Source organism: Diachasma alloeum, unplaced genomic scaffold (genome assembly GCF_001412515.2).
Source record: "Diachasma alloeum isolate Michigan unplaced genomic scaffold, Dall2.0 Dall_scaffold_01359, whole genome shotgun sequence".
NCBI classification, from domain to species: domain Eukaryota; kingdom Metazoa; phylum Arthropoda; class Insecta; order Hymenoptera; family Braconidae; genus Diachasma; species Diachasma alloeum.
In genome coordinates, this window is record NW_021681462.1 from 49558 (window position 1) to 63657 (window position 14100).

Below are 14100 nucleotides of genomic sequence, written 5' to 3' on the forward strand. Positions count from 1 at the left end.
TGAACATGCAGTTTGTTTTACTTGTAAAACTTTTGTATAAAACTTTCCCCCCTGCTATAGGACTTTGTACTCTTATGCAGTAATAAATAAAATAAAATAAGCAAACCAAAAACACTTTTGCCAGCGGCAAATTGCTCGCATTCGAACACTCAAACATTCTAGCTTCGATTTCTCGATCTGGGATAGACAACCACATAAAATTGACGAGATACAAGATGAAATACTAGATGAGAACCCAAGTAAGAACTGTAACCTATTTGAGGAAGAAGAAAATAAATTACAGGAGAAAAACAAGGCTATGCTATGGCATGTCAGATTTGGTCATGCGTCAATCGTATATCTAGAAGCTCATCAGATTTAAAAACAATAAAGAAAGATTTTCGATGAATCTTTAATGGATTGTGAGGTGTGTTTAGCATCCAGATTCAATAAGTTGCCGTTTCCCAGGACGAGAAGCAGAGCTACAAAACCGTTGCAAATTATTCATTCAGATATTATGGGACCCATCTCTCCAAGTACACACCCCAACGGATATAGATATATTTCTGTATTCATCGAAGATAAATTACGGTTTGCCATGGCATACTCGATGAACGCGAAAAGCGACACGGGTCAATGCTTAGAAATGTTCGTTAAAAGTGGTAGAAACTTTTTAGGGTATGATGCGAACGTGTGTTATCTGAGATCAGACCAAGGTACAGAAATCCTAGGCGGGCATGCAATCGAAGTTATAAAGAATCTAGGTGCGGAATTACAGTTCGCCGGTCCAGATACTTCAGAACAACATGGAGTTACTGAGCGATACAATCAAACTATCTGAAGTAAAGTGCTTGCATATATGTTTGATGCGAAACTACCAGAAGGCATGTGGGACCACAGTCTACACTTATTATCGAACCCCACATAAATCTAATGACACGAGACTCCATTAGAAAAGTTTGCTCCCAATCACAATTTTGGCATAAATCAAATTAAAAGATTTGAATGTCTAGCATATGTGAAGGTACAGAGAAAGACGGGTCCAAAGTTCAGGGCAGTAGGTGGAAGAGTAATTTTAGTTGGAAACACCCCGACAGGGTATATACTACTAAGACTAGAGAACTATAACTCAACTAAAATAGAAACTAACTAAAATAGAACTAAAATAGAAAGAACTCTCTACTAAGACTAGAGAACGGGAAATACTTTGAAAGTCGACATGTTAGATTCAATGAGAAAAAAGTCTATAGAGATAGACATGAGAAAGATGAGTTTTAGGATTTTCCAACAATTCAAGAAGAGATGAATAAAGAAAAATGATTGGTTGATTGCGCCAAAGATGATGATGTGTCAAAAGAATCTTTTAAACTGGAGGGACAAACCAAAAGAAGAAGAGGCAGGCGAAGGAACCAAATTTAAAACTCAAGTTGTGTGAATCTACCAAACCTGAAGAGAAGAAATGTCGAAGTTCAATTCCTGTCAGCACAACGAAAAAAACAGGGACGAAAGCTGATGTCTTTCGTGCCCATTTCAAGACGAACAAGAAATAAATCTAGACAAATCAACTGATGAAATATATCATGCGCTACTAGCCAACATCAATTCTGATCTTATAAACTATAGAGTTGCGATGGAAAGTGGAGATAAGAATCCCTAGACTCAGGCAATTAATGAAGAATTGAATTCGATGAGCAAAAATAAGATGTGAAGGTTAGTAGCCAGACCAATCATTATGAAGAGTGCACAAAAAGGCAATATAATTGATTCAATTGGGTGTTCAAAAGAAAGATGGAAACCAACGGTAAGATGTCATATAAAGCAAGACTGTTTATAAGAGGTTTTAAAGGCAGAAACATCTACGAATTGAGAGAGACATATGTTCCTGTATCGAGAATGAATTTAGTTAGAGCCGTTATTGCCATAATAAATAAATTTGATTTAGTTGTATGCCAATTAAATGTGAAAATAGCCTTCCTCAATAGAGACATAAATGAGGAAATGTACATGGAAATACCAGAAAGTATTCAGTACACTGATCAACAGAGGAAAACTAAGGTGTGCAAGCTGGATAAAGTACTCTATGGATTCCGAATAAGCCCAAACCTCTGGAATGTGAAATTGAACTGAACCGAAATCGCTCAAGCAGTTCGTCTATCAAACTCCGATCTTGAGCTCTGTTTATTCACGTGGAGAGATGAGGATAAGTTCTTAATATTGCTACAGTATGTAGACGATATACCGCTGGCAAATTATAACAAACTCAAATTAGATGAGGTAAAAACTAAATTGAGTTCAGAATTTGAAATGACGGTAATACGTGAGCCCAAAGAATTTTTGAATATTTCCATTACACGTGACGAAGAAAATCCAATTATCACAGATGAGTCGGAAAAAATACGTAAATAAAATTTTAGAGAAGTGAGGTTTCGAGAACTCACATCCTCAAAGAATGCCAATGCTTACAACACAGGCCTCCAACCATGAGTAAAAGATGAGAGAGTCAGACACTGGCAATGAACTTGACAGTGAAACTGAGGAAGGATTGGACAGCCCAGATAGATTGTGGGTAGCCTGTTGTACCTAGCAGGAACAACTAGACCGGACATTTCGTATATGATCAATATATTAAGTCGACATTGGGCCGGTCCTCCAGATGAAGACTGGAAGATCGGAAAAAGAGTATTCAGGTGCCTGAGAGGTACGTCGACTTTAGATCGTCGATATTCAGGTGAGACAGATGAGATTCAAGGCTACTCTAACAGGAGTTTTGCAGACTGCAAAGGTTCACTGACTACTTGTGGATATTTAATCAAACTATTCGGAGATTCCATTGCTAGGTGAAAACAAACAGTCGTATGTAGCACTTTCGACTTTTCAAGCCGAGTACGTTGCAATAAGTGAGGCGATTCAAGAGATGTTGTCTATCAGTAACTCAATGAAACTTATATTTTCCCGCTTTGCCAATGATTTTATGTTACGATAATAGAGAGGCTACTTCTACTGCAGAGACGAGTGGGGGTAATAAACTGAGGGATTTATTTGATGTCAAAGCACATTATATTAAGGAGTACGTTAAGGTCAACTTGATAAAAATAAACTGGATCAGGTCTAGAGATCAGTTGGCAGATGTACTCATTAAAATCTCTGGCGTTTGAGCTACACAAATGTTAAGTTGATCAAATGAAGAATGTCATCATTTAATCCATGTATCTATGTTCCAGGAAAAAGGAAGACATAAAGAGATAAGTGCAAGAGGAGAAGACTCAGGATTAGTCGGGAGGGGGTATTGGAATAGATGGCGCCTCCGCTCGGTCTTGCTCTCATCGTTGCACATAATTGACACTCTATATTATACTTATTCTATGTTGTACTGGCGCATGTGCAAGCTGCTGGCCTAGTGTCGTTGTTCTCACGTGCGTTAGCACCTACGTTCTAACTGTTGTACTGAGATGTGTTACGATACGCGTATTATTTGAATAAACGTTCTTTTCATGGTTGATCCAGTGTTTAACTTCATTTACGTAATCAATACTCCAACAGAAACAATAATGAAATATAATTTGGTTGAATTCGTCTCAAAGAGGTGCACTACTTTCAGGGGGTCAAAAATTACATCACCATTTGGAAAAATTGATATCATGCTTGCAGTATAAAAACATAAACAAAGGGGGCATAAGTTCCACCTGCACCGAATGTCCTCCTCCATACCCTACAACTTTCATCTGATATATTTTGCTGTATGACCCCTCCCTGGAGAAATTTCCAATTGTCCTGTTTCAAGTGGGACACTCTGTATAATCGATCTTCAATGCATGAGAAATCTCACTCCAATCGCTCGCGACTTTTAGAACTCATAGTAGTCTCCCCTTTAAGAGCATGGTATAACTGGGAATAATATGAAAGAATATATCCACGAATTTAAATGCCCATCCCCCATGCGAGAATAAAATACACTAGATGAAATGTATTAGATTCTCCTTACCATTTAGAAAACGGGGTCATTTTTAAGTAATGGATTCTCTATTTGAATGAAACAGAAATTTATTCATATCTAAGAAACTACTTTTATTATAGGAATACAAGCGCACACAAACACAAAATTCAAGTTTGAATAACTCCTTTACTACCAGCGATTGAAATGAATCTATTTGTTCAATTCCAGTGAAATTTATTGAATTAATTCAATTTGCTTATTCAATTTTCATGACTATTTGTCATTTTTATCTAAATCTCTGTAGATGCATGCCAAGCAGCGGTTATCTGCATAATATTTGACGCATCGCCATCCAATGGTGAAATATCGGAAAAACATCTTCCCCGTGCAATTTTTTTAATAAATAAACTGTTCATCTATAAATGTCTGAGACATCGCGTGAACAACTTGTTGATTTTCGAGTGACTGAATCGATTCCATTTGTATGATATTGTAGTTGTGTGTGCGAATTTATAAAGACACAAATATTTTGTTTGGTGGTTGACGTTTCAAGAAATTTCGGGATGGATATTTTAAGAATATCATCTGTCTGTCGTGTAATTCAACTTTAGCAGTTGAAATGAGCTAGTTGAAATGTTATTTTCTGAATAAGTATGAGTCGAAAAATCTATAGTTGACATGTTTCCTAGTTGAAAAGACATGGATTCGTAAATTGCATCTTATTTGAGAATAATTGATACCTAGGAGTTAGGTTCGAAATAACTCAATTTTATGATTCTGTCGCCCCCGGAATGAAGGTAGAATTTATGTTTGAAATTGATTATGTTTCATTTTGAATACGCATTTAATTCAATCCAGAGGAATGAAATTCTTTTATTGTACCTCCCTGGGTTGAAAATCAACTATTGTCATATCTGCATGGAAAGCTTGATTTCTCATCCCAAATGACGGGAGGAAAATGGTTTATTTCATTCCTCAGATTTCTGTTATTTTCGGTGATCCTCCGAATGACATAAGCGATGTTCTTCCCTGCGTTTCTGAACCACAAACGCACTTTACCATACGTTGTGATGAAAAAACGTCTGTACATCTAAGAACGAAAACAGAATATCAAAACCGCGTGTTAACCTGCAATCCGCACATGGATTAGAATCTCCTGCTTTCCTTTTTTGACGCACTATCTACTATTTCCTGGCGATTATGTAGGTAGAATTCGCGTGCAGCTCGTCCTCTCAAGTTGGAATTTATTTATATTACTGTTGGGAAAAAAAAATTTGATTGTTTAATTTTATTGTATTTTGATCGCGGTAAATCTTGTCATTAATTTCTGAATTATATTTGCAGGGTAATTATTATATGAGTAAAGACATGCAAAGTTCTGATATAACGGCAAAACTCCAACTACTCACATTACATTTTCCGAAAATGAAACTTGTGTGGTCGCCTAATCCTCCAGCCACAGCACAGCTATTCGAGGAATTGAAACAAGGTAGAGCTCAACCGGACGGCTATACTGCTAGTCAAATTGGATCAGATGCAGATATTGAAGATAAAAAAAAAATGGAGGAACGATTCAACGTAAAAATCCAAGATTTGATTTCAAAATTTCCTGGAATTTATTCTAAGAATTTACGGATCATTTTGAATCATGGAGTTTCTTTCGATCATCTCATTACACTTTCCCAGGTAGAGTAATATTTTCAATATTTAATTTAGTTAAGCAATGAATTCAGACAAATGCAAAACTCGCTCATTTAGTATTTATCTTCTGAGGGAAGAGGTTTGAAATAATTAATTCCTAGCATCTCGAATAGTCAAGTGATCGAACGGGTCAAGCCAATTGTGTATGTCTAAATTAGATTCTGGTAGCTGTCTTCGATTCAAAGGGGGCAAGCATGATTTTTTTCAATTCAAAAATTAAATTCCACGAATAGGAAGGATAGTTGATTAATCACATAAGTGGCGGTGTCGTTGCACGAGAAGAATTAGCGTTGGACTGTACGTAAGAGCCATTGTTCTGGCATTTTTGATTTTCAAGACCAAAAGGACGTACATTTTTTTTCCTGCTAAATGGAGTTTAATTTTTTATGGATTTCCGGAATTTCATTTTGGTAACAATAAATGAGCTTATGTTCAAATAGAGATCACCAAAGGAGTGTATTTCCAAAACATATGCCTCTTTGATCTTATTTTTTCGGTTTATATTCTAGTTCATATGAAAAATGAACTAGAGCAAACCTACGTAACACTGAAACATCGATTTCTCTGCTTCTGCGGAATTTATAATGCGTAGAAGAGACCAGGGCAACATGAAACACTAATACAAATGATTTTTTAGTAAAATTCAGAAAGCATTCTCTACTCATCTTTTCCTCATTAATATAGGAAAATAATGATGAAAATAATGATGAGTCGCCCACACGATGAGATGAGACGAGATTGTGGAAGGTCTGGTTTCGTTCTCGTTTATTTAAATTTAAAATTCGTCTTGACCTCTCAATTCTGTATTTTTTTATCGCGAGGGTCGAAGGTTCACGGGGGTCAACTGGGAGAGTCAGGCAGGATAGTTCCAACGATCGCAGGATTATAAATCCAGCTCAATAATCCTAAGACCTGTGCAAACGTTTGCTTCTTGTGAGTGTCCTGCTTTCTTCCGTAATTTGACCCTGGCGATTGTCCTGTGTGCTTCTCTCGGTTTACCCTCGTGGTCGTTTAATCCTTGACACTATCCTGATTACTTCTATTGTATGATCCTCGCGATGTTTGACGCTTGCGGGGTATGATCCTTGCAATGTTTTGCGAAATTCAGTCTCAAGATGTTTCGGCAATGGTATTCATTCATGAAATATAGCGTATAGATGATATTATTAGGTGTACAATAATACCCCTACCCTATAATAATACCCTTAATCTTTTCTTTTTTCTTCATTGAGTGCGGTGTCTTATTTAAAATTTAAATATTTACGTATCCGTTTGCGATTTTGAAAAGTGAGCCTTACTGTTTTTAACACACTATATGTCAGGCCTGGAAGAGCTATATAACTTCACAAAACAGTAGTATATACAATGGCGACCGATACGCAGCACATGCCACACTGTAATCTCTACGAGTTTCAACAAAAAAAAAGCCATTGAAGCCCACCATTCTATTTGTCCTACTCTTGGAAGTAATATTGTGTCTTATGATACGTGTAGATATTGGGATAAACGTTTTAAAGATAGTGATTTCGATCTCAGTGACCGGAAACGCTCTGGACAGCCTCTGAAATTTGAAGATGTTGAATTGCAAGAATTACTTGACAAAGACTCAACGCAAACCCAAAAAGAACTTGCAGCTCAGCTAGGAGTTACTCAAGCAGCCGTCTCTAAACGATTACACGCAATGGGAAAAATACAAAAGGTAGGAAAATGAGTTCCACATTAACTGACTGAACATAACCGCGGCCAACGCATGAACACGTACCTTTCGTTGCTCGCCAAGCACCAGAAGAAAAATTTTTTGTCAAAAATTGTGACGGAAGATGAAAAATATATTTTTTTTGCTAATTCCAAACGGAAAAAGTCATGTGTGGATCCCGGACAACCATCGACATCCACTCCCCAACAAAAAAATCACATGAAGAAGGTTCTCCTCTGAATCTGGTGGAATATGCAGGGTGTACTCTATTACGAACTTCTGGAAATGGGCCAGACAGTTACTGCAGAACGCTACAGTCGGCAGTTGAATAAATTGAGCGAGGTACTTGATGAGAAAAGGCCATTTACTTGGCAAGAGAGCCGGAAAGTTATATTGCTCCACGATAACGCTCGACCTCATGTTACTCGCGCGACACAGAAAACGATTTTAAGCTTGGGCTGGGAGGTTGTTCCGCACGCGGCTTATTCACCGGACTTGGCCCCTTTCGATCTGTTCCTTTAATCTGTTCCGGTCCATGCAGCACGCCTTGGAAGAAATGCGCTTCCAAACTCTGGACGATATACGAAAATTCGTCGATGACTTCATCGCCTCAAAGCGTGCAAGTTTTTTTCGCGATGGCATTAGTATGTTGCCCGATCGATGGCGCAAGGTCATCGAAAACGATGGACGATATTTCGAGAATTGGCCTAGTATTTATGTATTTTATAATGTCACATATTTTTGTATAAAAAAATGAAAAGATTAAGTTATACACCTAATAAAATAGCATGAAATTCTATGGAATATCAAATGAAATCCTTTGAAATATTAAAAAGCCTCGAATATCTGAAATTACATGAAATCCCATAAAACCCCAGAAATTTCATGGAGTAATCAAGAATTTTCTGGAATCTTCTGAATTCTCGGGAAATCCCCTCCAGCATAGTATATAATGCTACGAGTTGGAAAATTTAGTTTTCCACCAATAAGAAGTTTAAAGGCCGACTAACAGGTGAGGTCTGCACTCACATTCATAGGAAATGAAATTCATTATTGGGCGCTGTATATCATTTTTCTTGAGTCCGAAAAACGATTGAACAAAGAGAATATTCAATCAAATAAATATTGAAAAATTATGATTATTGAAGTTCTCCTCTTTTAACCTTATCGGTTACAATAATAGCTAGTGATTGAAGTCGGCCGAATCATTGCAACAAAATCAGAAGAAGAATTTAATTGAACTGAAATTTATTCAAATTATTGAAATAAAATAATTTATTCAAATTATTGTGTTACCAATTCAGAATTTTTTCAATTATTGGATTACATTAGCTTAGATCTACACGATTACGATCGTTTGTCATTTCCGCATTTTTTTTCCTCGGTCAGTCTATCAGCTCTAGCCCTGTGTCTTTCACTAGGCTAATCAGATTATTGACTGCCACTTTCGTTTAAATCAGCTGGTTGCAGAAAAACCTGGCGCCAGTTTTTATATCTACGAATAGCTAACAGAGGGCGCTCGCACAAAATATGCGGAGCGTCCTCCCTTTTTCCTCCGCATAGTCTACCGTCTTCCTGCTCGGCCAACTCAATTTTGTACAGGTAAGCCCTAAGAGCTGCATGCCCGTAAGAAGGCGTACCGTGACCCTCAGGTTCCTCCTACTCATAACCAGAAGTTCCACTGTCCTTCTGCTCGACTGCCTTCCCATAAACAGTTTTGTCTGTCTACAGGTCGCAGTATTTCTCCAGCATTTTTCATGTTCCCGCTGTAGGTGATCTTTAATAAGCTTTTTACCCACTGCGTATGGCATCCCAACTAGTCCCTTTGCAGGGTCCTTTTCAGTTTTCTTCTTGGCCAATTTGTCTGCTTCTTCGTTTCCTTGTATTCTATGGTGGCCCAGAACCCAGGTTAGGATGATTTTATTATTCTCCCCTAATGCGGCCAGCGCCTGCATGTACTCTCACACCACGATGGATTCAGTGGTGGCCTTCTGCAGTGCTTTGATAGCTACCTGGCTGTCGTTGCAGATGAAAATTTTCATCCTTTTCATTTCCTTCGCCAGGAGGTGTTACGCACATTTGTTATACCCAACACCTCAGTTTGAAAGGCTATGCTATGCTCTGGGCCAATATCACATATTGGCCCAAAGAATGACTCCCTCCATAGCCATCCTTCAAGCGACAGACCCCAGTCCCAAAACGTTTATTGTAACCGGATCCATCAGTAAACCAGTATTCCTCCCTGGGTCCCGGCCTGACTCCTGAGTTTAGCCACTCCTCTGTGGATGGGATTCTAGTGTTGAAGGCTGTGCTGATCTCATATTTCCTTCGGATTCTATCAGATTTGCCCACGAAAGGATTCTTATTTATAAGCCCAAGTCGTGTATGTCTTTGGCCCGTCATTTTCCATTCCTGCTGAAATCTACTTCTGTAGGTTGTGGTGCTTGCACAGCCAACTGCTCTGAGGTCTAAGGGCTGAATACTGAGTGCTATCTCTAGCTTCTCAGTGGATGTGGTTTTCATGGCCCCTGTCGCAGCCCTTAAGAAAGTTCCTTGTAAACTTTGCAACAGGTTCCTTATTTCCAGCTTTCTCCTCCTAGACTACAAAACAATCGCTGCGTATATCAATCTTGGCAGTAATACCATCTGATAGAGCCACAGCAGCATTCCGGGATTAATCCCCCAGGTTTTGCCAATGGCTCTTTGGCATGCCCACATTGAGGCAAACACTTTGTTTCTCTATATATGGAGATGTTCTTTCCAACTCAGCTTGCTGTCCAGGAGTACTCCTAGCTACTTTACTGGGTTGGTATAATCCATCGTTGAGCCGTTCAAACTTAAAGGCTGACCGCCTCTGGCTTGTAGTTCTTAGTGAAGACTAGGAATGTAGTCTTGCCTAGGTTCACTGAGACCCAAGTTTCCCTGCACCAGTCCTCAAAGCTGCTGAAAGCCGTTGCCATCAGGTCTCCGAGCACCCTCAGAAATCCACCCCTAACCACAATTGCCACACCATCAGCAAAGCCAGCGACGTGGAACCCGGTTTCCCGCAGCCTGTTTAGGAGTTCGTCCACCATCAGGTTTCATAGCAGAGGCGACAAGACTCCTTCCTGAGAACATCCCCTGGCCGGGTACAGCTCGACACAGCTTTGTCCATGTTTCACCGATAGTTCTCTGCCCTTCAACATGCTTTGCGTCCAAGCAATGATCGTTCTGGGGATCTCATGCTTATCCATCGCTCTTTCTATGACTGCATTATTGGTGCTATGGACAGCTCTGTCTATGTCCAGAAAGGTCCCTATGGCGTATCCCTTGACAGCAAATTGTCCCTTAATGAGTCCCACCAGATGGTGTGAGGCGGTGTCTGTAGATTTTCCTTCCCTGTAAGCATTTTGGGAAGAAAAGGGGGAGTGGTCAACCAAGGGTCCCATCCTATATATAAAGGAGAAGCCATTTTCGAGGCGATTGACGTATCAACGCACAGCCCTAACTACAAGAGCTCCGGGCATGAGCTTTTGCCTACAGTTACCCATGGTGATATAAGCTCCCACTAAAGGAGCGTATTTGGAAACTCACCCCCTCAGGGGGTGAAAAGCGGGCCAAATTTTTAATGCGATTTCGCGAACCGCTCAAGTTAGAGAGTTGAAAATGCACGTATAGATTCTCCTTTCAAAATGAAAGGACACGTGTTTTTTATTTTCTCGAAAGTCTACCCCGGAAGGGGCGAAAATTTTATAGAACATTCCCGAAATTTCGCCAATTTTCTAGAAAATTCGAGAAACTTTTAAAGTTATGTAGAAAATTCAAGAAAATTCGAGAAAATTCTCAAGTTTTTTAATGAGCCCAAGAAAGTTCTTGAGTTTTCAAGTGAATTCAAAAAACTTCTCAAGTTTTTTGGGAAACTCGAGAAACTTCAACTTTTTCTTCATTAACTTCGAATCATCATAAATAATATTTCCTTCAATGTGATATCATTCATTCATTTAGGAGTGAATAAAAAAATAATTATAATCATCATCATCATCATATCAATCATTGTATCAATGATCATATCAATAATCATATTGCTCATCATAACAATTATTCTAGCGCGCTTCGCTAGTCTTTATATACGAGCTAATCTTTATATGCATGTGGCTAGTCTTTATAGACTTGCCCACCAGTCTCTCAATCTTCTAAATGAAGGATATGAGACTTATTGGATGGAAATCTTTTGGATTTTTTATACTCAATCTTAACAGGCTTTGGAATGAATACAATTCTGGTCTCGTTCCATACCCTCGGAACATTTCTCAGGGCTATGCTGGCCCTGAGAATTTTTGTTATTGGCCCCTCAATGATGTCTATCCCCTCCTGTAATAAGGCCGTTTGAAAGGTTCAAATTTTTTACAGCCCATTTGATACCCCACGGTTGCACTATTTTTCCCTCTCTCATCCTAAACCTGCTGAAAGGGAAAATGATAAGAAGGGAAAAGGAAGTCAGTCGAGTGCAAGGAGCTGAGAGACGAGATTGGAACGCTTGAGCGGCACTTGCCCCGAGTGTAAGGCCCCGCTATCCCTGACCGGTGCATGCTCTATGGCCTGAGTCAGTGAGAATATGGTCGAAAGCATAGCTCTACTATCGCGCTAGAAAATACCCAAGTGTACCTTGTAAGGATATTTTTCTGGGATGTTCACCCAGGAAAAGTCGAAACTACTTTTTAGCCGTCGCTATCGGTCGTTTGTTGGGCACCAGCCGAACCTTCACGGGAGGTTCGACGAAAACCGGCCTCCAAGGCACTCTTGTCTACCCAGAGGACTTTTTGGCTGGACAATGGATTGCCTAGCTAACATCAGCGTGATACGGTAGGGTGGGCGAGGTCCACGTCCTGGTGGACCTCGTATTACTATCACATCCTCACGAGCCTTGGCAAGCCGTGTATTATGCCTTACAGCATAATCCCCATAATAAATTAAATTCATGGCTCTTCTGGAGAGTCTTTCGACTCTTCCAGTGTTCACTCTCCTCCCAAGTATTTCGACCCGGGAGAGTTTTCAGAGTTAAGTGCGAATCAGCCGGGACTCCTCAGAGCCTGGGACGTCGAGAGGCTGATCCGACCAAGGTGGAACTACGTTACCCACCTTACGACCAACCACACTCTCGACCACCAGTTACCGCTTCGGTCATCGCGCGTCACTGCCTCCGGATAGTACTAAACCTTCCGCGTATGGTCGGGCCGACAGGAGGATTTCTCTACTCCAGGCCCACGGGCCCATACGTCTCGAATCGTTCCGCCGAGGCTAGATAACGCCGAAAACAATCAAGTCGTCCCTTCGCGTGCCGAAATACCTCCTTTTTACTAGCGGTGGATGCAGGAGCATTCCCCTACGCTCACCGCCAACAGTTATTCACCGAGGCGACGTGCAGTCCGAAACTCTTTATCATGGCTCCTTCAACCGTTCCTCCATCCAGCACACCGAGAGATTTTTCCAACCTCTCGGTTCAAGCGCTCGCGTGTGACTCTCTCAGAATCTCACCAGGGCCTTGCCTTCTAGTCTGGATATCTCGGCGACAATAGGTCATTCCGTTACCCTATCCCCACCAATCAACCCAACGGGATCACGGAGGTGACAGTCCTTTCACCTGGCTACGTTGGTCCTTAGCCTACCCCGAGACAGCCTTTAGAATCGCCTAGTTGTACGTCGGGCCACTTTTCCCTAAACACAGCTGGGCGAGTTCTAAAATAGCGTAACAGCGCCCTCCAAACCTCCAGGGGTCGCGGTTTCACCCATAACCTCTATGCTTTCGGTCTTTCATTGGCTCGTGGCTCTTCTAATCTGAACGCGGCTTTTTTCAGTCGCCTCCAGGTGTCACTTCCTGTCTCTCTTCTGATAAGTTTAACAGTTCTCTTTTTTATTTAACGGGATTTCAACCCGTAACGAGAAAATCTCATTACAACCTAGAAGTCGCACACCCGCACGAGGTCGAAAAGCTAGGGACAATACGGAAGAGAGAATTGAGTGAATTTGCAACGAGAGGAGATAGACCAGAATTTCTGCGACCGAAATCCATCCGAGTCCAGAGCACCATGAACGGATGAGTGCGAGTCATAGTGTCCCCGAATCCCGGAAATATAATGCGAAGATACGAAAATAGGAAACCTCCTTGTGATAATACTGGAATGTAAGAATAAATACATAATACATAACCTGATTCGGTTGGAGAGTAATTTCTGTAGCGATAGTTGAACTCAGAACCCCGCCCTCTCTACCAAACCTACAACATTGAGCAGCCGCGGCTCGTAACCATGCTTCCCTATACCCCAATCCACCCAAAGTTTGGGCTAGAAGAGTAAAGATCAGTGGGGCCAGGTGCCGATGCACCAACCCACCCCAGTAACGGACCTGGGTGCCAAAAACCGAGAAAAAAACATAGTCCATACGCCAGATCCGGATCTGGTCATGAAAATCCGCGAAAAACAGTCAGGAAGATCCTTATCCTGATCCAAGGGTGCGAAAGCCCGGGTAGGCTCAGTCGGTGATGCCTGGGTAACAAAAGCATCACCTGGCGCCCAAAATCATATTGAATCCTGAAGGGTTGGAGGAGTCCGGATAAAGAATAGACAGGACGTAGTTTCGTAGGAATACTCGGGGTGGAATTACGATTGTTCACTCCTTGACATAACCATAAAGAGCTCAGGGAATGATTAACCGAAAGGTAGAGGAAAAAATCGTGTTACATATTTTTTTTTTTCCCGTAAATGAGATCGCTGAACGATTCTTGAGGGCTCCGACTTCATCTCGAAAACCGCCG

At 40.7% G+C, this 14100-nt stretch overlaps 1 protein-coding gene across 1 annotated transcript in view; it reads left to right on the forward strand.

The window, feature by feature from the left end:
- The window catches only part of LOC107046406 (DNA repair endonuclease XPF), an 89139-nt gene that overhangs the window by 31249 nt on the left and 43790 nt on the right, over positions 1-14100 (forward strand). Inside the window, exon 3 of the mRNA XM_015269018.2 lies at positions 5258-5599. Within this exon, the coding sequence (XP_015124504.1) occupies positions 5258-5599 (342 nt within the window). The remainder of the gene's footprint in view (positions 1-5257; positions 5600-14100) is intronic.